Raw genomic sequence first — 27269 nt, forward strand, 5'->3', positions numbered from 1 at the left:
AACAAACTCTCACAGGCTGTTCTCAGACCTTCACATGCATGCTATGGCATGCATACACACATCAAATAGAGAAATGCAATTTCAAAAGTCAGTTCAAACTTAGCTAGTAACTAAACATAAGATTTAAATATTAATGACTAAAACAGTGAAACTGCTAATTCATAGAACCTAGATGAAAGTTCTAGACAGTGATGGGAGGTAACTCCAAAAGCAAAGGAAAGAGAAGAAAGTAAGCAAATGAGATTACATCCAACTCATGGAGATAACCTAGAACCCCTGCACAGATGTAGCCCATGGCAGTTCAGTGTCCAAGTGGGTTACATAGTAATGGGAAGAGGAACTGCCTCTGACATAATCTGATTGGCCTGCTCTTTGACCACCTCCCCCTGAGGGGGGAGCAGCCTTACCAGGCCACAGTAGAGGACAATTCAGCCATTTTTGATGAGAACTGATAGACTAAATCAGAAAGGAGAGGAGAACCTCCCCTATCAGTGAACTTGGGGAGGGGCATGCATGCAGAAAGGGGAGGGAGGGTGGGATCGGGAGGGGAGGAGGGAGGGGCTTATGGAGGGATACAAAATGAATAAAGTGTAATTAATAAATAAAAAATGTAAAATGTTAAAAAAAAGATTCTGAAGTGGCAAGAAAAAAGCAAAAGTGTAAAGGCAAGCTCTAGAATAGAATCATCTATCTGATATCAGAATAATATTCCAAAGGAATTTAATTCAATACAAGAAGACAATCCAATTTTAAAGTAGTAAAAGGAACTAAACAGTCTTCTCTCAAGAGGCAATGTATAAATGGCTTGATAAGTATATAAAAATAATGTTTACTGCCACTAACCATGAAAATAAAAACCACAGTGAAATCGTAACTGCTGGATATATATTATCAAGAAGAGTAAGGCTAGAGAGTGTAGCCTACTGGTAGAACTCCTGCCTGACATGTTCAGAGCCATGAAATCAATCCCCAACACTGCAAGAAAACAAGACAAAAGGTTGACAGGATATGGTAACAAGAAAATCCTTGTATAGTGTTGAGGAGAACATAAACTAGAATTACCATTGGTAAAACAATGCAAATGTTCTCCAGAATATTAAAAATATTCTGTAAGATAAGATACCTTATATTCTATAAGAATATCTATGTTCTATAAGATAAGCTACCATAAGATCATACTAAATGTTCTCACCACAAAAAAATATGTGATGTGAGTTAATGTATATGTTACTTAGTTTAAAAGATCCATTCCACAATGTATAGATATTTTGAAACATAATGTTATACATAAACACATACAACTTTTTGTTTTAAAAGATAAAAACATAAAACACCGTGCAAAAGGTAGAAGCTCAAGAATTATTTCTTCTTTTAAAGCATCATCATCTCTGGCTCCAATTAGAAGGCTGCCATTTTAGCAGAAGGCCAAATAGCACAGTAATAGACCAAAGGCTAAAGACACCAAAGGCAGTCAAACAGGCTGGGAAGAAAGCTGACACTACATTTAACAAGCCAATACACTGACAGACTAACTAACAGAAACATCTTTTTAGAGATAAGACTGGGTGTCAAAATAAAAATGGACTTTTTAATTTTTTAATTTTTATTTTTTTAATATTCATTACAGGTTATTTACTTTGTATCCCAGTCATAGCCCCCTCTCTCATTCCCTCCCAATCCCACCATCCCTCCCTCATCTCCTCCCTGTCCCTTTCCAAGTCCACTGCTAGGGGAGGACCTCCTCCCAGTCCATCTGACTGACCCTAGCTTATCAGGTATCTTTAGTACTGGCTGCAATGTCCTCCTCTGTGGCCTAGCAATGCTGTTCCTCCCTCGGGGGCAGGGGGAGGTAAAGGAGCCAGTCCTTGAGTTCATGTCAGAAATAGTTCCTGTTCCCCTTACTAGGGTACCTGCTTGGATACTGAGCTACCATGGGCTACATCTGAGCAGGGGTTCTAGGTTATATCCATACATGGTCTTTGGTTGGAGAAACAATCTCATAGAGGACTCCCGTGCCCTGATATACTTTGACCTTGTTGAGCTCCTGTCCTCTCCCGGTCATATTAACTCCCCCTTTTATCATATGATTCCCTGCACTCTGCCGAAGGTTTGGTTATGAGTTTCAGCATCTGCTTTGATATGCTGCTAGGTAGAGTCTTTCAGAGGCCCTCTGTGGTAGGCTCCTGTCCTGTTTCTTGTTTTCTCCTACTTTTTTTTCCTTCTAGCTATTTTTCTTTCTTTTTAGTTTAAAGTAATTTCAAACATTTTAAACTTGTAAAGAAAGTTGTTAAACTATTACAAAAAACACCCTTCCCCATCTACAGAACTGTAGAACTGTGAAGAAATCAATTGCCAAGATAATGGCTCAGTGTTCAACACTCTCAAACACATGAGTGTGTGTGGACTTTATGAAAGAGAGGGAACAGGGTTTTCCAAAAGGCCACACTATAACAGTCAAAGCCAGGAAGTAAACACTCATGCTTTGCTGCCTACACAGTACACCTTACCAGTTTTTACTAGTGGTCCCATTAAACGCTTTTTTGTTTTTGTTTTTGTTTTTGTGGTTTTGCTTTTCAATTTTATTTTATTTTTAAATTTAATTTAATTTATATATTTATTTATTGCAATTTATTCGCTTTGTATCCCTTCTGCAGTCCCCTCCCTCCTCTCTTTCCAGTCCCACCCATCCTCTTTCTTCTCCCCTTATGCCATTTCCCTAGTCCCCTTCTATCTTACCCTAGCTTATCAAGTCTCATCAAGGCTAGCTACATCATCTTCCTCTGTGGCCAGGCAAGGCTGCACTCCCCTGGAGGAAGTGATCAAAGAGCCAGACACTGAATTCATGTCAGAGACAGCCCTGTACCCCTTACTAGGGAACCCATTTGGAAACTGAGCAGCCAATGGACTTCCTTTGAACAGAGGGTCTAGGTCCTCTCCATGCATGGTCCATAGTTAAAAAATAAATATGAAGGGCAAGAATACAACGGTAGCAGTAGTTTATTTTTCTTTAAATTCCTGCAGTCTAAACAATCTTCATGTATTTCCTTAATTTTATGACTGTCACTTTTTTTTCTCTTCTTCCTTCTGATCCTTGTCTATCAGGTGGACTTTTCAATTTTAAAGATTAAAAAAAAAATAATAATAATAATAATAAGTAAAAGACTGCTAAAGAAAATCCAAAAGGCAGAGGCAGAGAAGAAAAAGTAGACATCCTTGATATAAAATACTTTAAATCGTTATACCTGAGTAAGAGGAAAGAACTTGTGAGGAAATCACTCATAAGCTCCTTTGTGCTCTCAGACACAGAGTTACACAATGACTACATGTGCATTGTCCAGCCATGAGCTCATGCCACCTAAGACCACGAAGTCCATAACCAAAGGGTAGCCAGCATCCTATGTCATAAAGGTTTTTGGGAGGCAATTCCTTTGAGGTATACACACACTCAATTGCAGTTTGAAGTAAATAACTTACTCAATGTCACTGTCCATGGAAAGAGGCAATAAAATGAGATTAGAAGGTTTATGTTCTTCCTTGAGCACCTGTGCTCTGGAAGCTTTTTCAGGAAAAGGAATCTGAAAGACATGTTAAGAATAAGGTACTAGAGTCAAACAGTCCACCAAAGTGGACAGGACAATGTCTTGGTTCTGCTACTTATTATCGATATAGAAGTTAGCCAGAGATTTAACCTCTCTGAGCCTCAATTTCTCTTCCATAAAATGTGAATAATAAAGAATTTACCTCTGAGACATTACAAAGTATCACCATACCGTGATAGGTATGGCGCTACACACCTAATCCCAGAATTTGGAAGCTAAACGGAGGAAGCATGCCTAGACTACCCAGCAAGGAAACCAAAAACCTGGAAGAGACACTGATTTAGAGGAAAACTGTGACAAGGGACTTGCATATCTGGAATATATTCTTTTAACAACTTCAAAATTAAAAAAAAAGCAAAGGGTCTCACAAACAGCCAAAAGTACAAGAAAAGACGCTGAATATCATTATCCATTGGGTACTAGAAATCAAAATCACAGTAAGATACCATTTCATATGCACTAAGAATTTCTAGAACCAAAAAGTTATAAAAAGTAATAACAAAGATGTGAAAATGAAACCCTCATACCTTTTGGTTCAAATATAAGTAGTACAATCATTGGGTATGTTTATCGGTTCTTCAAGAGTTTAAACATATAATTGCTATATGACCGAGCATATAATTCTATTCCTTGGTATATGTCCAAGAGAAAGGAACACACATGTCTATCCAATAACTTACATATAAATGTTTATAAGCAGCACTATTTATGACAGTCAAAAAGGAAACTCAAATGTCCATTAGGCTGATAAATGGATAAACAACACATGTGTATCTATATGGCTGGTTATAATTTAGTAAGAGAGAGAAATCAAGTACTGCCATATGTTGGAACCAGGATGAACACTGGAAAACACTGTGCTAAGTTTTAAAAAGTCAGTCACAAGCCAGATGTGGTGGTTCAGGCCTTGAATTTCAGCCCTTGGGAGGCAGAGGCAGACAGATCTTTATGAGTTTGAGGCCATCCTGGTCTATACAGCAAGTTCCAAGACAGCTATAACAAACTATAAAGAACGTACCCCCCCCCAAAAAAAAATCAATCAGAAAGTATTATTACATACATTATTCCAAGGTCTGAACTATCCAGAAAAACACTGGGGAAGAGGGGAGTTATGAGAAAATAGCTAAGGACTAAAAGGTTTTCTTTAGAGGTGAGGAAAATGTTCTGAAATTATAATGAATAGTTTCACAACTCTAGGAATATACTAAGTTACTGAACTGCAAATTTTAAGTGGAATGTGAGTTGTACACAAAACGAATTACATCTCAATAAAGCTTAAAAAAAAACAATGATCATAAAGCTCATAGCATAGTGGCAAGCATCTTGGAAGTGTTCAATAAAAGTAGGCTGATGGCATTATGGAAATTCCAGAAAAATGCATTTATATATACATATATATGTAAATGATAATAATCACATGGATCTTCAATTTCAAAATTACAAATCCATTCTAAACTGAAAAGCTTTTACAATCTCATCAATAGCCTCATGACCAGTTACAAACATTTTTCAATAATCAGAAACAACAGCAAATTTACCTGATAAGACCTTTTGAAATCTTCTTCAACTATTTCAGGAGTAGTTTATTATTTATTCCTTAGAAATGCCTCTGTTTTGCCTCTATTGTACCATTACTGAGTCTCTCATTTTTTCTGATAAAGTACAAGCTCTTAAAGGGCTAGGACACTGTCTTCTTTATTTTTATGTCCTAGAAAAGAAGCATATTGAAGGGTTGGCATATGGCAACAGCGGGGCTCAATTAAATGAGAATTTAACTCTGAAAATGTCTAAATTTTTAATTGTTTTATTTATCTGAACTCCAGCTTCACCTCCTTTAAGTAAAGAACTAAATAGGTTGATAAGGTGGCTCAGTGGGTAAAGTCATTTGGTGGGTAAACAAGGACTTGCATTTGATTCCCAGGAACCATGTAAAGGTGACTGAGAGAACCAATTTCACAAAGTTCTCACCTGAGCTTTACATGTACACAGTAGCATGCATATGTACACACACATGATGTATACATTCAGTAATTGAATTAATTAATTAACTTTTAATTAAAAAAAGGAGTTTTAATAGCCAACCAATTTAACAATTGTAATATCTCTACCAGATGAAAATGCCTCAGTGACACTTCATTCAAAGGAAGTTTCACTAGGCTTGATATTCTAAGAACTTCAAGAACAGGGTAATAACTGTCATCAGATGGTACAGAGCTAGCAAAGCGTGCAGTCACCCACACAAAACAGTACATTTAACCCACCTACTATCATTGCTAAAGCAAAATCGATGGAGGCTCTACGTAGCTCCCATCTACTGCTGCCTTTTGAGAGTTGCCTTCTAGCTACCATTTCTATCAATGCTAGTATTCAACAGCCAAGCTTTGCTGCTTCAAGTGTGGTCTGCAAACTAGTAGCATAAACATAGCATGAAAATGTGTCAGAAAGTGGCAACTCACTTTTAACCATATGCCAAATGATGAATATACACACTGTATGTTCAGGCATTCTAAAATATTTGGCAACACCTGGACTCTAGATTTGCTAAGGAGTCTTAGACAAATCACTTCATGCAGAGTCTCCTTCTCCTCCCCTTCCTCCTCCTCCTCTTCTTCTTCTTCTCTTTTCTTTTTCTTTAGTTAGATAATTACTTTACATCTCAATTGTAGACTCCTCCCTCCTCTCTTTCTGGTCATTCCCCTCCTGTCTATCCCCGCCCCCTCGGTCTTCCAGTCCCCTCCAGGTCATTCTATCCTTCCTCCCCACCCCCCTACTCTTCTACAAGGCTCCCTATGCTTCACCCAATGTTTGGCTGTGAGTCTTAGTTTCTGTTTCTCAGTTGCTGGGGAGAGCTTCTCAGAGGACATGCAAGATTCCCATCTGCAAACACAGTAGAGCTTCATCAGTAGAGTCAGGAGTTGGCTCTCTTCCACGGAGTGGATCTCAGGTTGGGTCAGGCATCTGTTACAGATTCCCTTGATCTCTGCTCTGTCTTACTCTCTGCATATCCTGAAGGCAGGGTAAATTCTGGATGAAAGTTTTTGTGGGTGGGTTGGCATTCCCCTCTTACCACCAGAAGTTCTGTCTAGTTAAACGGTGGCCTCTCCAGTCTCCATGACCCCTGCCACTAGGGGTTTCAGCTAGAGTCACCCCCATATCCTCCCATGAGCCCACCCTGTTGCAGGTCTCAGGCTTCTCTAAGAGGTGCCCGCTCATGGTTGCTCTTCTCTCTGCAAGCTCTCTGTCCTCTGGCCCCAGCTCATCCTATATCTGATCCCCACCCTTGTTTCCCTCAGTTCCCTCTCCTATCCTGTTCTATCTCTTCAAGCACTTCCACCGACTATTCTACTTTGCCTTCTGGGTGAGATTTGAGCATCCTCCCTTGGGCTCTCCTTGTTTCTTAGCTTCTTTGCATCTGTGAATTGTAATACGGTTATCCTATACTTTAAGCCTAATACCCACTTACAAGTGAGTGTTCATATCCAGTGTGTCTTTCTGGGTCTGGGTTACCTCACTCAGGATGATCTTTTCTAGTTCCATCCATTAGCCTGTAAATTTCATGATTTCCTTGTTTTTAATAGCTGAGTAGTATTCCATTGTGTAAATGTGCCACAGTTTCTTTATTTATTCTTCAGATGAGGGACATCTGGGTTGTTTCCAGTTTCTGGCTATTACAAATAGAGCTTCTATGAACATAGTTGAGCAAAGATCCTTGTTGTGTGGTGAGGTATTTCTTGGGTATGTGCTGAGATGTGGTAAAGCTGGGTCTTGAGGTAGAGCTGTTCCCAATTTTCTGGGAATCTACCAGATTGCTTTCCAAAGTGGTTGAACAAGTGTGCACTCCCACCAGCAATGGAGGAGTGTTGCAGAGATTCTTATGCAGGTGAGCACTTTAGACTCACAGGAAAAACGATTGGGTTTTTATATTGTAATGTTGGAGCTCCTCCCTAGAAACTGACTTAATTTACCTAGGACCCAAAGTTTTTAAGTTTCTCTGGCTAACTCTAATGGGGAATCAGAAGTGGGAAGCAGTAATTAACTTTAATCTTAAACCAAATGAGACAATTAGTAAGTAGCACTGCTCCACTGGGTAGTGAGAACCAAAACTGATCACCTTTGAAGAACTTGCAGTACCCAGTAGTTGGGAAATTTAAGTATTCAATAAATGGTATTACAGCCACACTTATAAACCAAGAAATACTTCCACAGCAGAGGCAAAGTGAATACTGAGAAATACTAGTGTGGGTCCATAATACAGATAAGTACCTGCTGCAATACAAGAGTACATTATCCTCAGGACAAAGTTTCTTCTTGCTGCAGAGTTGATGGGAGCTTCAAGGAAACACACAGTGTCAAATAAAGGGCAAACCACTTCTCCAAGGTGTCAGAAAAGCCCACACCTTACTTGCAGTTTCTTGATGGAAAGTTCAGGAAGACTAGTTCTGCAGTCTGTAATACAGGAAATCCCCTCAGCACACCTTCCTGATTTACACTGGTTTTTGACACACACCACATGTGTCTTCAACTCTCTTTTCTACCCCCACCCCAAGTTTTCAATTGTTCAGCTCCACATTTAGGTGATGAAAACTTAAAACCTGTGGCTATAACATCTATGAAAAAGTTCATTTTGAAAGCTTTCTAAATTTCTACTGTATTGCCATGAGGAAAATAGAAGAAACAAAAGACCTCAGTCATCCACTAACACAAAAACCCTAGTGAAGAAAGTTTTCTGGTGCAAGTTGTTGAAAATCCTGGCCTTTGGACTAGGGTGCCAGTCACTGGTTTTTACAAATGTTCTAGGAAACAATAGCATTTATTTTTCCAGTGGTTTTAGGTTACGTGTTCAGTTTCACCTAAGGATTTAACTTGGCTAAGTCTGCCCTGGAGTTTCTTTTTAATCTAAATCTTACCGGATTTGCTTAAAATCTATTCTTCCAAGGGGGCTCCTAACAACTAGACCAGAAGTCTACAATCTTGTTTTCAAATAATTATAGGAAAATAAACACCCAATTGAGACTAGCATACCTATCTCAGACCAATGAGAGACACAAGATTTATCTTAGTGGTGTCTGTATTTCTCAAGAGTTGATGATTTAGTCACTTTATCACCAGAAAGCTTAAGTTCTAGTTTCAATTATGCTGACTTACAACAGGCCTCCTACACAGTAAATAAAGCACACACCACTTCCCTTTTGTTAAGTGTGTTGTAACAGATAATTGAAAACCTTTTAAATTATTTGTTGGAAATCTCAGCAGTGATTTTGGCCTCTGACAGGACACTCTCAAAATCTCCTCTATCCTTTGGCTGTTCTCTAGACTCCTACCCTCACACCAAGCTCAGGTCCTAGTCTAAAATGGTATCTGTGATTTGGCTCCTAGATCTCTAAGAATGCCATTCTGCAAACTCCCTCCCCCCTTTTTGAGTTTATCAATAAAGAATAGTTCAAAACATGGAACCATTGAGGTCAAAACTGAACTCTAGCACACATACAAGCAGACATGGCTCTCACAAATAGCACAGTACCATCCTAGCCTCCCAGGGAAGTAATTTCAGGTGAAGCCACTAACACAGAACATGCCACTGTGCCTGGACAGAGTGGGGATAATCACAATCTGAAATGAGACTGTCCTGGAATCAGCCATGGCTCATCCAATTATTAGCTTGGTTACTTAAACAGCCCTGAGATGATGGAGAAAATATAATCTCTTGGTTCCTTTGGTTCTTAATTTCAAGTAGCTATTTAAAAGGTTATCTATTGACTTTTACAGATCTCAGTTTAAAAGAAAGATAACAAAGAAGGAGTGAAGAAACAGCTTTCTTGAAATTTCACCTTTGTCAGTTCCCTTTTCCCTTCACAAATTTCCATGATGCCTAGTACTTGGAGGAAAAATAAACCAAAACCTAAATAACCTAACAACTTTCTATGGTTTTCCAAAATTTTTTCAAAAATTCTTATCTACCTCTTTGTTGCCATCCTTTACCTCAGTTAACACAGCTACTCCATTTCCATCATTCCTCCAATACATATGCTTCCATGATAAATTCATTCCAATGGAAACTACAGGATCTGTCCACAGGTACTTTTTTCTACTCCTTCATTATTTCCTAAAAGATGGCAATCATCTCTTTCAATTATTCTTGTGTTCCCCTATAATTATAATCCCCCTATAGTTATGTTTTCATTGTGTTATCTAACAACTACCTTGTACCCTAACCCACAAACCATTGAATGTGCATGTGATACATAGTTCTTCTAATGCTCCACAATGATTGAACATGTGGCTTTCAGGTTCCAGAAAAGCGAATGGATGAGCATGTTCAATAAATAAAAGACCAGATCCTTTTCTCTTATCTAAACAAAATGTGGTGAGTAGAATATATTCTAATCCTGGTTGTATTAACTACTCTATATCTGACTTTGTAAAAACACAGTAAGAGGTTATGCTGGCTCAGTTTTGTCAACTTGACACAAGCCCAGACCTACCTTGAAAGAGAGAATATAAATTGAATAACTTTCTCCATCAGACTGCCTTGTGGACATATCTGTAAGGCATTTTCTTGATAATAATTGAGGTGGGAGGGCTCAGGCCACTGTGGGCGGTGTCACCCAGGGACAAGGAGGCCCTCTGTTGTATAAGAAAGCAGGCTGAGAAAGTCATGGACATCAAGCCATTAAGCAGTGTTCCTTCATGGTCTCTGTTTCAGTTCCTGCCTCCTGGCTTTTTCTTTAAATTCCTGTCCTGACTTCTCTCAGTGATCTAGTGTGGTCAGGACACATAAGACAAATAAGCCCTTTCCACCTCAAGTTGCTTTTGGTCACAGCAATATAAAGAAAATTATAACAAAGGTCAATAACTACTACTAACATTATTATTGACCCAAAAGCCAAACTAAAACCTCTTCTCCTGGGTTCCTATTCCGATTAATTCAACTCTTGCTTAATTAACTGCCTTCTCTGAGCTATAACAACCCTAGAAGCTTTTTCTATATCCTTTAACTTATGACTATATTTTTTTCTTGTTCTTACAAGTATTTTTCCTAGTGTGTCTTAAGAAGTATATATCTCCCCGAATATTAGACTCAGACACTATATAGAGACTATAGAGTTAACTGTCTTCATTTTAAATTTAAGGAAGGTTTCAGAAGATTTAACAACAAACCCAATAGTACAAAATTGTTATGAAAACAGAGACTAGCACTGATATCTCTGTAAATCTCACAGAAAGAGGTAAAGTTTGAGCTTGCAAATTTAATGGACGACATCATTCAGTTCCTGCTCTACAACTCATTGAGTAGGTGACCTTGAACAATTACCTGCCCTGTACCACAATTTAATCTATAGCATTAAATCAAAAGATCTTCGTCACAGGGTTAACGATAGGATAAACATGCTAATGCATGTAAACTGCTCTAAATAGCACCTTGCACATAGGAAGTGTACAACAATATAGAATACTACAATTATTGTTATGTGGAAAAGTCAGTCTTCAAAAAATCTAAAAGTTATACAAATTTTGATAATTTACCTTTTCCTAGCTTTACAATCCCATTTTTCTTCAGTACACTTTATCTTTCCAGAACAAATTAAAAGAACTCAGTATAAAATCTAATTCCCTCAACAAAAACATACATACATACATTCATTCATACATACACACATACATACAGCCATTCCCAATACCTAATGGGTATATATGCTCATCCATCAGTGGACATCTGAAACTGTATGGAGTAATGAATTTTATGTGTATAAATAAATAAATATATATACTAAGTTTTCCTATATATACATTCTTATGATAATGCTTTATTTGTAAATTTAACATAGTACAATAATAACTAATATTAAAACAGAGCGATTTGGGGCTGGAAAGATAGTCCAGTGGTTAAAGCACTTGTTGCTCTTACAGAAACCCAAGTACAGTTCCCAGCATCCCAGCTCACAATCAGCCATGACTGAAGTTCCAGGGGATCTCACACCTTCTTTAAAATTCAGAGGGCACCAGGCACACACATGGTACACATACATATATGCAGACAAAACACTCATACACATAAAATAAATCGAAAAAATGAAAACAGAGCAATTATAACAATTTCACACATCCACCTCATTTTTCTAAATATGAAGCTTGTATCTTTCACTCTTCATTTTATTTGCCACAAAAAAAACAAAATACATGTGTTTAACTTTGTAAATAACAAAAATATTTTGGTTCCATTAAGTATGATAAAGGTTATGTCTATTTTAATTTCTATGTGTTTATCAAGGCCAATATGCTTTAAGGGTAAACTGATAAAGATAAAAAAATAATCTGCTTAAGTTAATCAAGTATACATTGGAAGTACCTGCACTAAATTAGATTTTATGATCAGAAAATTTAGAAAAATTGAGGAAGAAATATTAGTGCACACTAGGTTAGGACTAGGCTATTGAAAAAGTGGACTTAGAGCTATGAAAGACAAGTAAAATTTTGAATTTTAAAAGGTAAGATGTGGCTCCCAGGTGGCAGGTATACCATCTACTAAATACATAGGTAGAAGACCTAAGTAAAGATTAGCCTGAATAAAGTCAAAAGATGATATTGGAGATGATTGTAAAATTATAATGACTATGTAAGACCATAGCACTCTGAGAGTATTTGTTCATGTTTTAGTCCTCTTAGCAGCCTCAAAATCTAGAACAATCTTAGCATATCACTGATAATCAAATATTTCTTGAAATAAGAAAAATTATTATTTTTCACTTTACCAAAGTAAAGAATACTGAACGGATTTGACTCTGATAAGAACATGAAAGACAAAAGACAAAACTTTCACCATCTATTCATACCATTAGTCTGGAATGTGTGTATTCATTTTGTCTAAATCACCATCCACAGACAAATACATAAAACAAAATGCCAATTTCTCTCATCTTCCCATCTCCTCTTCCTTTTTCTTCCCTTTCGGCCCTAACATTCAGTGAGTGCTCAGAGAGAATGTGAAACAGCTGAGACAGCTGAAGTCAAGAAATGCTTGAAGCACTGAGGTTGAGCTGATGAACATCTAAGGCCTACTGAAAGACTCTGAGAAGGCTCCTGCCACCGAAAACCCTGACCATAGGCTTGGCAGGCTAAACCAGCCTAGGAAATGCTGAAGGGAAAAACTTAGTTTTTATAAAGTTCCTGTCTCCCAGAACTTAGGATAACATGAGGATATTTTTTAATAAATTTGGCAGGAGAAATACCGTTATTCAGTGTTAAAGTTTATGTGGTACAAGAAATTAGACTGATTGCCTGTGAATAATATGACAATCATACCTGATCTTCATTTATTTTCTCTGACTTGATGAAAAACATAGATCTGAAGTTTGATAAATTTATGTTGCTATTAATTTTATTTAAATTTGCTTTTACGGTGTTCAAATACATTTTTGGGAGACATGAGATATGCAATTTAAAAAGAAAGGGAAGACTATATATGTGTGTGAGAAAGTTTGTTTGATTAAATCCAGATCAAATTTTGAGAATCTTGAATTTTAGATATGGTAAAATAGAATTGACTCTACAGGTAAAACAAATACTGTTTTTCTTTTCCTTCCTTTCTTTTTGTACTGAGACAGAAAGGACATCTTTCTTCCCCACTTTCCCTTTTTATCCCCCACCTGCTTTACCTAGCCCCACCCTGTCGACCTTCATAGATTTGCTCATGTTTCTTGTGCATGTAAACCTGAGTTTTGGTACATACTAGGCAAGTGTTCTTCCAGTGAGCTATCACTATAGCCTCATTTCAAGGGCACATTCAACCAGGGCTCTCAATGATGCTTTATTTCATGTATCTTTTTCTGCCCATTTATGCCCTTTCATTAAAGTACGTCTTAGTAACTGCACTTGATAAAGTTTGAGTTATGAAGCATATTTGAAAGATGATTGCTGAGTATATTCCATTGTATAAATGTACCACACGTTCTGTATTCATTCTAGGTTGTTTCCAGATTCTGTCTACTAAGAATAGAGCTGCTATGGCCCTCACATCTCTGAAATCTACCATCATTTACAGACTCAGCCTGATTGGCACCTAAGGCCAGATACCTAACTCTTGTTATACTTGGGCAAACAAATTTGTTCTCCTTAGGTTTTAATTCTTTATTACTTTGGTGTTAACTCTTCACACAGGAAGAGAAACTATGACCATATACTGAAACCAGCACTATCATCTGTTAATAAATATTATAAGGCAGTGTAAATAGCCTGTTTTGCTTTAAAGTTTTGCTCATTTATTTCAACAATAAGTTACAGATTTCCCCAAAAACAACACTAATGTTAAATGGTGATTTGGGACACTATCTTTTATTTATTTTATATTCTGTTTTTCATTGTTTAGCATAATATTAAATCCAAAGTAGATAATTAATAATATTTTGTTTTTATTAACTGAGTTTTGAGAAACATTATGTAAAATAAAATGAGATAATGAACACTGTATAATTTCAAGGCAATATATGTATTTTTTTGACAACTTTGCTAATCCTATGTCATGTGTCTCAATGAAATAGGAAAGAAAGAAATTCACAACTTGATCTTCATAAAAACTGGAAAAACTTCCTAAATAAAATGGAATAATAATATTTGTAGCATGCCTTAGAGTTTAGCAAAGTATGCTCAAATTCATTATTTAGTATAGCAGCTCTCTGTAAAGTCTCCAAGAAAAGAAAAAAAAATAAGAAAAAAGAAAAAAATTAAAATTTATATAGAATTGTGAAAAAGCACTATCATATCAGGAACTGGAAAATCAGACATGGGAACTACAGACTGCATACAAGGAAAAGCAAAAATAAAAATAAAAAAAGCTATGTACAGTAAGAGTTACTGCTGTCCCAATGCAAAGCTTTTAATTTAATGGTAAAATTGGCCTAATGCGTAGCCTGGAAGCAAAGCAACTTTGATAAACAAAAATTTTAAACTATGTATATGTAGCTAAAATAATGAAAAATGTTATTTAAGTAGCATTAAAAATGAACTTTATGAATGCATACAAGGGAGACAAAAGAATGAAGAATCTTTACATATGCCTTGACTCCTTATTAATTGGTCACTTTTATCTTCCTACAGCTTTTCACAGTACTCTTAAACTACTGGGAATTTTTTCTAAATAATAAAGTATAACTGGGAATATTTACTGAAGATCTATCGTGTGTCAATTATATGATATTTAGCTACAATATACTTTGTATGTTAGTTGGAAAGGTAAAGGAAACATATATGTGGGAACATATACAGAAAGACCCAAGAGTAGGCAAAGGTGAGGTTCGCAGGGCTTAAAACATTACTGTTTCACTCCCTCCATCATCACCATACTTATATGAAATTCAAATTACCCCATCACAGAACAAGACAAGTAATTGTACCAAATTGATATATAAATGATGGCTTCACAAAGTTCAAGAAAGTATAATTGTTCTACTGTTCTCCAAAAGTATTTGAAAAATAAAAGCCACACAACTTATTAATTGCATTATTAATTCAAGAAAAAATTAACAACAACGCAGCAATATTACTGAATTAACTAGAAAAGTATGTGTTTCGACAGGCTGGAGCTGCAGTTCAATCTCTTCTCTAATCCTGACACACAAAACGCTCCTTGGCATCTCCTTTCCCTATCTTAAAGTGTCCCTATATTCTCTTACTCCTCCCAAATGGTTCCTTACATCAAACTCCTTCTTTTCTCACTGAATTCAATTTCTCTTAATCTTAATCACTACTTACTAACACTTTATAACATTAAATATAAATATTTTAAAATCCTTTAGCTTTCTTATAGTGCTTTGCCATCAAAATATTTATAAATTACCTTTTTATAATCCTCACAGAAAAAAAATGTGCACAGCAAGTATTATCATCACCCACATATTATTGAGAAGCAGTAAGCCCAGGCCACACATTCATTAAGTGTTAGATCCAGGCCTACAGTGTGAGCTTTCTAAGCCTAACCTCCCTATTTTCTTCATTATATCATTGGGCTTCATACTGTATTTGTGAGCACAAATTGTTATTTATCATGTTTAAGTGAATGTATTTTAATAAGCTGCCTTGATGGTCAAGTATGTAATGCAGTGCCATTTACTAAATGAATCTAATTATTTTGAGTTGTCTGTAATGACTAAAATTATTACTGGATGAAAAGTGACAAGGAAATAGAATGTTAGTAAAATTGTTATTATACCAAAACAATTTTGTCTTAAATTCTGCAATGTAACATTTAACAACAAAGACAACATGGGTGATTTAAGGATATGTAAGCATCAAAGGGCAAGAATAGGGCATTCCTACTCTTTTTAACTCTGGTAAAACCTCAATTGCTGATGTAGTTCAGAGCATCCTATTACCAGAGAGACATAAATCAGGAAGAGTTCAGCTAGGAGCAATAAAACAGATTAGCGTCTGGAAGGGCTAACTTTAAAAGAAAGTTTTCAAAGAATTAAATCCAGGTAGTCTATGAGGCTAGTGCCCAGACCAAAGACAAGTTATTTTGAAGGTATGCATCTTTACAATATACAGGCATCACTGTAAATATCTGAAGAATATTTAGAAAAAGAAAGTTCAGGAAAAATTTGCAGGCAAAGAGAAAAATTAAAGATAAGAGAAGTCACTCCCTCTGGCATGATAAAAAAAAAAAAAAAAAACTACACTCTTATAGGTGTTTGATGCCAGGTTGGGTAGGGAGAAAAGTCCATCTGGGGTGATCCTACATTGACCCTGAGTAGGGGAAGGACTGAAAGTAAATAGACATTTCTATTCTTGGGTTTGAGGGTTGCTTTTTGCTTTTTAATTTTAATTCTGTGAGGTTTCACAGACACAATCATCTGCCAATTCCTTTTCTCCTCATGATGCCCACTTTCTCCTTTCATAAAGGTAAATAACCTGTATTCTTCTCTTCCATCAGAATCCACTGTGTTCAATGAAAGGTTAGCAGAATTTTAAATGCAAGATTTAAAGAAAAGTCCATTTCTAACATAAATTGTTTTTTTTTCCCCTCCCAGCAATTTCTGAAGCTCTTACAAGTTTTTCCATAAGCTAAAGAGAAAATGGTCTTAATGAACTTGAACAAAAAGTATCTTTCAGGAAAAGTATTAATATGCCCATCTCCTATCTGATGCCAGAGCTGACAGTGACCCTAAGAGCTGAGACTATGGGTCAGCACCAAGGCTGTTACTGTTCAGGCTGTCTTTTACCTTTCAGTGTCTCATTCTGACTGATAGCAGATCTGCATGCAATTCACATTTTATAGCAGTGACTTTCACCTTTTAAAAAAATGGATTCTTAAACACCTTCACTCTTGGTGCAAACTGAGTAAGTTTTAGGAATGTTTCAAACTCAACAAACTGTAGTCTTGCCCTTTGTCTACTCTGGCGTGTGCGTGTGCACACACACACACACACACACACACACACAAATTCCTCATTCAGTCCCAAAATTACAAAGATATCTCCTTGTTCAGGTGATTTATAAGAACAAGTTGTAACAAAATCCAGAAGACTCTGAAAACCTGTGTCCAGTTCTTTAAAATAATAATACTAACACTGTGAGAAGAAACAGTATGAGAGAGACACTCAACACACATACACACACACACACACACACCAAAAAAAAGAGACCCTTGATGGCTCTTAGACAGCCTTTAACAGCACGGATGGTTGAAGATGATGCAATTTCCACCCATCTCTGAAAGAAATTTTATCTCTCTGGTTACACTGAAAATTTCATAGATATTAACAGTTTAAATATCATTTTCACTTATTTCTAATAAAAATAAAATTGTTCAAATTTAAAATGAATGGCCTCTCACAGAGGAATAGAATTTGGAGTTTTCGAAGCCTTTGTAAGACTTAACTCATCTGATTCTGGCTGTAAAGAAAGCTGACATCTGCAATGCCACTGTTATACTGAGGAAAAACATATGACTGGAGTTTGGGCAGTCCAAAGAAGGGAAAAACCATGCAAAGATTTCCAAACTTTCCTCAACAGTGGAACAATCTAAAAGGTATTATTCCATTAAATTTTTGAACAGGCTTCAAAAAAGGTTAAATCTCTGTCTCCCATTCCAGGAAAACAAGAAATAAGACAAACAAAAGGTACATGTGCCTAGAATTTTCTAAAAAAAAAAAAAAAAAAAAAAAAAGCTCTCAAACTAGCCCACAGAAATGTGGCCTACAGGTTCCAAAATTTTGGAGACTCTACTGCCCAGCACAAAAGTAGACAGCCTGGACTGGACAACCTGGGGACCTCACTTTGCACAGTCACCACCTCAGGAGTCTCACACTCCCAGTGAACCCTAGCCTGCTCTGCTCCAAGTCTGCCCTTACACACACACACACACACACACACACACACACACACACACACACACGGCTTGATCCCACCCCCAAGTTCCTCCAACACTCAAAATCGGGACCAAATTTCTCACCATCCTCATAGTTTTTGAGATAGTAATCCGGGCCCGGGCCCCCGCGGCTTTTCGCCGGATTTCTCAGGTTCTGGAACTGCAGGAAATCCGTCCTTTTGCCCCCGAAGCGCAGAAAGGCGGGCGAGAGTCCCCGGGCCAGGGTCACCAGACGCTTGGAGCTGCAGGGGTAGAGAAAGAGAGAGGAAAGGATCCCGGGAGAAGGCTAGAGCGCACTGGTCAGGGAGCAGGGCCCCTTCTCACTCCCTGCAGGAGACCTGGCGGGAGATTTATTATCTAAACCACTCCAGCATGCAGCCGAGCCGGCAGCCGGCTGCTCTGTGGCGTCTCCTTGTACCGGCTCTGCTGCCCGCTTTACCCTCAGTCTCTGAGTTCCCAAGGGCTGTTCTTCCTGACCCTGCTGGCCGCAGCTGCGCCCTCCCACCGACACCTTGATGCCCTAAGAACCGGTTTCTAAAGGCTTGGAGGTAGATAGGTTTGTTCTGTGTGTTGGGGTAGGAGCACTTTTGCGGCGAACTTGAGGCCAAGGCGCAACTGGCTGGTTTCTGCCACTACCAGGAAAGCGCTTCTGGCACAGGCGCGCAAGGAGCGGACCGCCAGCCTCTGTCGGTTGCCAAGCTTCCAAGCTGAAGTCCGCGTTGCCTCCCTGGCCCCAAGGGCATAGTAACCTCCAAAATGGTAAAACTTGGCCTACTTTCTCTAAACCCAGGCATAGCACATAAAGTCAAGAGGTTTTTTTTTTAATGCCAAAACTGATTTTCCGTTTCTGTTACCTTGTAACTGTGTAGCTTCCCAACTCTTCAGAGAGGTTCCCAGGATAAACCCTTGCCTTTCAGAGGATCCCCTCCCCAATCCCGGGTAAAACCTGTGTCTTTTGGTACTTAAAATAATTTAGTCTGATCTCAAGACAAAGAACATTTTCCCATCACACACACACACACACACACACACACACACACACACACACACAGCACTCTTGGCCCCAATTGGGGCTTTATCTTTCTTTTTCCTTGCGGTTTGGTAGCGCTGGGTTAGAGAGAGACAGAGGGAGAAAGAGTGGGAGAAAGAGAGAGAGGGAGGGAGGGAAGGAGGAAGGGAGGGAGGGAGGGAGAGAGGAAGAGAGGGAGAGAGAGAGAGACGGAGGGGGAGGGAGAGAGACTGGCGAATTTTGGAACTTATGCGTCGGGAAATTTTGGAGTACCAGACAGTAGCATTTGGGTCTACTCAATTTCAGCATTTCCATCAATAGGTTTTTAAAAGCCAAAGACTGCTACTCTGGGAAGTAACGGGGAACTAGCCCTGCAGATTCTGTAAATGCTGAGGAAATCAGCTGTTGAGTGGAGTTCCGCATCTACACAGTTTTTAACGCTTTGCTAGTTCAGGTCGTGAGAATCCCAATCAAAATGGTGACGTTAAAGAGTATCAAAAATGGAGGTGAATTCAAAGGGCACAGAAATAAACGCAAACTCCACTTTCAGACGCTTTTCGGGACGACACATGTCTGCCCTGAGAGTTCCGCTGGCCCTAAGGTCTGGCTGAGCTCTCCAGGACCGAGCTGCAGGGCGGGCGCAGTTGAGGCGTCGCGTGGGCCGGCTGAGCGCAGAAAGGACGTCCGTGCGAGTACGGCCCCAGGGAAACGCCGCACTTCCAACCTTCCGGATAAAGACTGCACAGCCAATGCAAATGCGCCCCGCCACGGCTTCTTCCCCGAAAAGCTGCCTTCCAGAATTGTTCTGCAGCAGGGAAATATTTAGCGCGAACAAGCTGACATTTTTAAGGAGGAGGAAGAAACTCGGAGTCCGCGCAGCTGGAGGAGTGCAATGCAAGTGGGGCGTGCACTTAGGAAAACCTCTGTTGCACCCCACATTTGGATGAGTTCAGAGAAGCGTTCTGCGGCACAGAAAAGCTTTCAAGGATGAAACCCGTAGTGCAGCGCTCGCTGTTCCTGCCCTCCCAGCAACTGTACCCTCTGGAACCCCGAAACGGCCTCGCAGTGATGCCGATGACCTCCGAGTCTTTGGGCAGTGCTACCCCGACCTGGAAGCAGCTCTTGGCGCAGTGCCTACAGCTACCTGTTGCGTCTGCAGACCTGAGGCTGAGCGCTAAGGGGCGGGTGCACCCAGAAAAGCAAAACTCGAACTTCTCTGTGAGTGAAAAATGCTCACTAAAAGATGTGCGGGGGACGCAGCCTGGGATCTGGAACGGGATGGAAAGCACTCTAAGCTCTTTGAAAGCCCAAACTGAAGCTCCAACTTGGAGGGAATTTTCAAAACCTTAACACTTGGAGTTCGCTGTCACAGAGGTTTTTTTTCTTTCATACTTTTTTTTTTCTTTTTATCTCCAACGCCTCCCTCCCTGCAACTTTCCCTGGCTGGAAGGTATCGCGATTGCTCAATTGTCATAATAGTAACAACCAGGGAAGAGGGTGAACTCAACTGGAGTGCCAGGGAGTCCCAGCCTCCGGGTTTGCTAATCCGACACTGCCGGGTTCGGGTTCAAAACCCCCAAAGCTTCCCCTTGAGAGTTTCTAGGACCTTTATGGATCGAGAACGATATACAGTACGACCTGGGCAACCGTTTTTTTTTTTTTCCATACTGTAAAGAAAAACTAAACTATGCAGTTACCAAGGAAAACTCAAAGAGGAGGACGAAGGGGGGGAAGGGCTCCATCTATAAAAAGTGTCTTACAAAGTCAAGTCTGGTAATGACAGCGGAGAATACAAAATAAAAAATTTAACTCCAATTCAACTTGCTCACCGCTCAGGACTCTCCTTAAATTGGTTTTCTGTCTGGGAGTGAGAACTGATGAAACCATCTTTCCTTTTCCGTGGCAAATTCCACTTCCATGCACTCTCCCAACTAAACACTCGGACACATGCATGCTGCTTTCTCTCACACACAACACTCCTATGGAGTCTTTGTTGTTCCAGATCTTCCTTTTTGTAACTTCCCTGAACCTCTTGTTTCTTTTTCAGAGGGGGAGACTAATTGGGGATATATGTAAGCACAACATTTTTTCAGTCATAACTGATAAGTTTCTGAAATGCCTTCTGCATTGCAAACATGTGCATCTTAATAGAAAACATTGCTCTTCTCAATCACTAGTTACAGCCTCACAGCAAATATTCCAGGAGGGGGAAAACCTCCTTTTTTTCTCTTTGAAAGACAGATCGGTTTTTTGCTGGTGCTGCTGCTGCTGCTGCTGCTGCTGCTGCTGCTGCTGCTGTTGCTGTTGCTGTACCTCCTCCTCTTCTCCTCCTCCTTCTTGGTATTCTTCTTCCTCCTCTTTTTCTTCCCCCTTTGGAGCAGGGGATAGGAAGAGAATGGGGGTGGGGGTACTTAAATTTTTAAATGATCCATCGAAGCCCCTGCCTTACCTTAAGAAATCGAGCCAGCCATCATGAATGATGGAAGGATCCAGCTGCAGAGAGAGGAAGTTCTCATTGACTGTCCTGACTGGGTTCTTGGTGCTCACATCAAGTAGAATCAGGGTCTTTTCCTTCAAACCTGTAGCTCTGTCTACAGGAAAGGGTCTCCTGTCTCCAGCGTGGAAGGAGAGGGAGAAATGGAGCAACAGAGCCAAGAAGAGAGCCACCAGGGCTAGGCACGAGGGGGGGCAGGAGCTGCTGGAGGACATGGCTTCAGGGAAAGCACAGAGCAACCTCATTAAATCCCCCTGATTTAAACTTCTCTCCCTACTGGTTCTCGATGGTGACTAATTGTCCTTATCTAAAGTGTGTGTCTATCTGACCCCCTCTTCTTGCCCCCCCTATTCTCTTTCGCCCTCACTCGCTCGCTCTTGCTCGCTTGCTCGCATTTTTTTTTCAGTGTTTTGGTGCTGGTGGAGCGAACTCACGCCCCTAGCCAGCCTTCTCAGCAACTCGTGCCAAGAGTACTGTTCACCAGCACCGCCCCTTTAAGAGATTTGACTGCAGACATTTTTTAACTTTTTAAAGGTAAGGGGTGGGGGAGGGGAAAAAGGGAGGGATGGCCGTTGTGCCCTACTGATTTAACCCTCTAGGGTCAGGAAGCGCCAGTGGGATTAAAACAGTACTGTGGCACCATTTTGGGTAAGAGCTTGTTCTCACTTCCTCTCCCCAGGAGGCTCTGGGAAAGGCCCTTCACCTCCTGAGGAGCAGTCTGTCCTACTTCTTGGAGATCATCCACTGTGTGCCTTCCTTTTTGAAGCAGTAAAAGTAAAGGTTATTAGGCTGTAAAGGGTCTTGTGATGGCAAATATAATTTTTGCCAAGGCACAGAAAGCAAAGAGTCCGTGCCAATGTGTGCAGACCTCTGAGCCTTACAAGGCAGCCACGCAGAAGCAACATTTCTCCTGAAAAGAATGGGAGACCAAGGTATAAGAGAGGGGACAGAATGACCAGGTCAAAGAGCTTCCTAATCAGGATAGTCAAAAAGAATTAGTATGTTCCACGGCCCTGCTGCTTATGTTGGAGGGGGGAGGGGTCTTGAGCTTCCCGTTTATGTTGTTGGCTTTGGCAACCCATTAGGCTGCCTTTGGATGGTCAAGGCACTCTGAGTATATCTGAGCCACTCCTTGGTCAACAACCCTCAGATTTACCCTACCCCCTTGCAGGGAAATTTGTCTTTCTGATGCAGAAGGGGGCTACTAGGGTTTCAAATCCAGCCCCTGGTCAAAATCAAGAGTGTGCCTGCTTGTAACTTCTGGATACAAATTAGCCTGGTCTTCCAGATGCATTAAGAACCTCTGTTCTTTGTATTCCCACCCTCAATAGCTTGCAGATTATTCTGAGTTCCATCCTAGCACCAGGGAGGAAAAAAATAAAATTCAGACACAATTATAGGCAATCACACCTGGCCCCTACTTTCAGCTTCTTTCTGAGATATAACAAATCCTACTTTGGCAGATGAAGAGAGCTACTTTATGAAAATTGGGTAAGTAAGAATCCCAAGGAATTCTTTGACAAAACAGATTAAATGACAGTGGAATACAGAGCATAGGTTCCCCTCTCCCAGGGTGGATGCAGTGGGCAGTATCAGAGCTCAGCAAACCACTGTAATAGCAACCTATTTTCTGCCCTTCAGCCAAAAAGGACCAACAAATCTAGATAGGCCTGGACTAGATCACCTTTAGCTAACATTCCCTGAGGATAATCTTCCAATCTAAGCAACCAGAAAATGTGGGGGTTGTGCTGCATTGAACTGGGAAGTACTATGAAAACCTTCTAAAAATATGACTACATAGAATGAAGCTAGCAGAGAAACCCCAAATCAGATCCCTTAGAGATGGTTTCTAAAACTAAGTTATAAAATGAAATAAATATTGGCTTTAGCCTTAATACCTGCTACCTTTACTTCCCTAAATTTCCTAATATCTCTGTGTCCTTAAAGATATGTTTACACTGCTGGGGTATGGATAAGACAAGTGTAAGTTCTAGTACAAAATACTGCAATTTTTAAAAGTATACTGACACTTCCTGGAAATGGTGACAGCCTGGTGGTCAAAGACTTCTCTGTATCCCTGGACTCAGATACTTAGTGAGCATTGAAGAATATGAAGGGCACACAGTAATAGTAAATCAAATCCTGTTCAACACACTGAGATCACATACTGCTCTCAAGAAGAATTTTGTTTTCCTAGTTATTAACAGCTTTCTGGCCATCTCCTTCAGGAAGTACTTATTTTGAAAAGTTATTAGTTCACTTACTATTTTCAGAATTAAAATAACCTAAATCATCCAGGACAGCCAAGGCTACACAGAGAAATCCTGTCTCAGAATGAACAAACAAACAAACAAGCTATTATCTTAACAGAAAGTAAATTTTCCAAAGACCAAAATACCCTTTGGCTTACAAGTAAATGAACTTTGGAAGTCACATTAAGACCACTGGAAAACAGTTTCAAAGAAAGAAAACATACCCACTAGATGTCTATAATTAATATATCTTTCAAAATTATTCAACTAAGGAATATTGAGTATACTGAGAATCTGCTAAATTGTGAGTTTTTGCAATTTTACTGATGATTGTTCTGTAATGTTTTGGTGGCCTTGTTACTTTAACTAGTATTTAATGCTAAATGTTTATATAAAAACCTGTATGCAGCAGTAAAACTAAAACCAACAAGACAAACTTACTTAATTGTTGATGCCCACCTTCTCCAGCTGAAATTCAATAGTTCTATCCAGTCTTAGGACATCAGAAGAAAGCAACTAATTGAGTAACACCGTAAAGACTTCCATATAGCCTTGGTTGACTCCAAGATGATCTGATTTGGGAGCCTCTGATCTATCTTCCTATAAACTTGTAACCTTTCTTGCTAACATAGCTTTTGTCTTGCTTCTCAATTACCCTGAACATGCTGTAGAGAATCTTTACTCATCTATATATTATGCTTCTGGCATATTTTCTCTATGTGACAACAATCTCCATGTTGTCACCAATTGTAATTGTTAGATTACAATTCCCTACAGAGTTAACAACTGAGCTTCTGTCAAAAACAATCAACTCTTAGAAACTAATGCACTAATTTCCATCCTACTTTCATTTCTGTTGCTGTGACAAAATGCCTAGACAGAAAGCAACTTAAGGGTTTAAAAGGTTTAGTTTAAAGAGCTTAGTTCAGTACTTCACATTCCAGCCGTCGCTGCAGAGAAGCTAAGGCAGTAGGAACTGAAAGCATCTGGTCATTTCATATGCACAGTCAAGAGCTCCGCTTGCTTTCTCTAGTCTTCTATATAAGAATGAAACAGTGCTTCCCAGTTTTAGGCTAAGTCTTCCCACATCAATTAATATGTCAAGACAGCCTCCACAGACAAACCCATAAGACAAGTGTTCAAGAAACCCCTCTTTGAGGTGCTCTTCCCAATTGATTCTTGATGACTTCAAGTTGACAATTAAAACTAAACATCACAATGTCTCCTTCAGAACACTATTTGATTCTCTCCTGAATTGTCTGTATGGTTTTCTTTTAATATCCAGAAGATTAAGTCCCCAAAACTATAAGAAAACTTGAATATTAGCCATTTCATGATTTCTAGGCTTTAGGATTTTGAAATAAACACTAGTCAATGAAAAGAACAGACATATACCTGCCATTTTATTTTTACTAGGAAAGACCTTCCTTTTAAAAAAACTCTACCAACTGCTTACTAATATTACATTCCAGAAGAATACCTCAACATCACAAAAATTGAAACATGTCAAAAAACAAGTATTTTAACTGGAAAAAAATAAGCTTTGAGAAAATCACCATATTTTTACCCTTAACATTTTATCCCAGAGAAATAGAAATATGTCAGCAAGTAACACAGTACTAGGACTGGGGACTAAAACTAATATTTCCTGTTTATTGTCAATTCTGTTTTGTTGCATAGATATTAATGCAAGATTTATATGACTTTAATGATTGCCACCTTGACTACATGATTTTCCCCTCACTTTTCCTGTGCGTTTTTTTCTCTCAATTTCAGCCTGTCACAGACTCATTAGCTCATATACACCACCTCCTTTTCTTTCTACTAAATAAAGATTAGTTATCTCTATAACTATTCCTTTTTTATGAAAATGTTATGCCCAGCCTGTCTAATACCAAAGGGGAAAAAAAGTCTTCCTATTGTAAGGAGGAAGGATACTCACTACTGCACTGTCGGTGTTTGTGTACTTGTGAACATGACGATTGTTTGTTAAGATTGTGGGGACCATGCACAGAGCTCAGGGGTATACACAGCTTATCTTGTTAACCTTGCATAACTCTGAGAGGTAGAATAATTCCTTACTAGAAGGGTGCGGGCGCCCGTGTGTGTGTGTGTGTGTGTGTGTGTGTGTGTGTGTGTAAATGAAGGTTCAAATGACAGGCAATTTCTCAAACACACAACTAATAAATGGCAACACACACACCCAGAGACACTTCCCCTAAAGCCTATCACCCCACCTTTTATCACCCCACCCTACTTACTAGTGTATATTTGGATGACGGAATCCTTGAACGAGGAGACCTATATTTAAACTCCTGAATTTGCTGAATCTGGCTTCGTGATACTGAGTAAATTTTTCACTATTTGAACCCTCAGCCACTTAGAATGTAAAATTAACACAATATTGATGAATGCATTAGTAATTGAGTGCATTTACATATGAGGAAAGTGCTCTATAAGTCCTAATATATAAATGTGCTACCAGTTTCCAGTTTTTATTCCCCGTCTTCCATACTTCTTATAAATATAACTGATGGTAAGGGTAAGAACAGTATGTATAAATACAAACATATTTACATAACATATATAAATGTCTTAGTAATAACCTTAAGATAAAGAACCAACTCTAATCTGATGCCAATAAGTGAGGAATAAAGTGCATACTACATATTATAGACGCTTATAACAGCTTACATCTAAAGAAGGAAAAGCAACACTGCGTCCTATGTATCTTTTTCAGTTTTCCACTAGAAGAGAGAAGGGGCCAGGAGAAGATGCTAATTAGAAATGTATATTATTTCATCCTCAAAGACTGCCTGTCCTTCCAGAACAGTGGAACTATACCAGTTATCAAAAGAGGCACTAAAGACAGAAACTGGAACTAATGATATTCCCATGTCTGTGACCAAATTCCAAGTACCACATATAGTATTCTGCAAAATATACACGGAGGCACACTGTATACTCAGAAGGTCAGGAAAAGCTGAAGCAGGCATCGGCGAGTGTGGTTATTCTGTCTCCTGATATATACCTGGATGGTATTGAACCCCATTACTGGCATCAAGCAGAAAAAGTGTACAGGGAAAAACATATCCATAACAAACACAGTTTATTAAGCTCCTTCAGTGAGTCCTTGGCAAGTTGGGTGCGGATGACAGTTATCTGAAGGACTTCTGTATGTGGAAAACCAAATAACAGAAAGACTAACTCATATCTTAGTCATACCTACTAAGAAGTTTACCTTTTACAGTGTAGCCCATTCATTAAAAAAAAAAAAAGTATCAGATACTGGAAAAAGCATGTATTTTGGAGCCATTGATTAAACTATAGATCACAATATACGATCTCTGACATGGCCTTTGTTAGACAAGTTATTCTTACTAATCTCCAATTTACCCACCTGAGCAATGCACATAAGTATACCTGTTTCACGTGTGTTGTAAGAAAGTAGTATCTTTAGTACTTAAAACTTTTCTTCCTGGTTTGGTTTTATTGTGGAAATAAGTGTAATTTGCATAGACATGGCAGAAGGAAACTATATACTTGAACCTTACGG

The 27269-nt window shown here is 39.0% G+C and overlaps 1 protein-coding gene across 2 annotated transcripts in view; it reads right to left on the minus strand.

Moving 5' to 3' along the window:
- Hpse2 (heparanase 2 (inactive)) overlaps positions 1 to 21756 on the minus strand; it is a 592793-nt gene extending 571037 nt beyond the window's left edge. Inside the window, exons 1-2 of one of the 2 annotated variants that reach the window (XM_060389839.1) lie at positions 21417 to 21756; positions 18043 to 18200 (exon numbers count right to left, since the gene is read on the minus strand). In XM_060389839.1, the coding sequence (XP_060245822.1) occupies positions 18043 to 18200; positions 21417 to 21706 (448 nt within the window). In that variant the 5' untranslated portion in view covers positions 21707 to 21756. The remainder of the gene's footprint in view (positions 1 to 18042; positions 18201 to 21416) is intronic. The other variant, XM_060389845.1, reaches the window with a different exon arrangement.
- Between the last annotated feature and the right edge of the window lie 5513 nt (positions 21757 to 27269).

This window comes from Meriones unguiculatus, chromosome 1, assembly GCF_030254825.1.
Source record: "Meriones unguiculatus strain TT.TT164.6M chromosome 1, Bangor_MerUng_6.1, whole genome shotgun sequence".
Lineage (NCBI taxonomy): Eukaryota > Metazoa > Chordata > Mammalia > Rodentia > Muridae > Meriones > Meriones unguiculatus.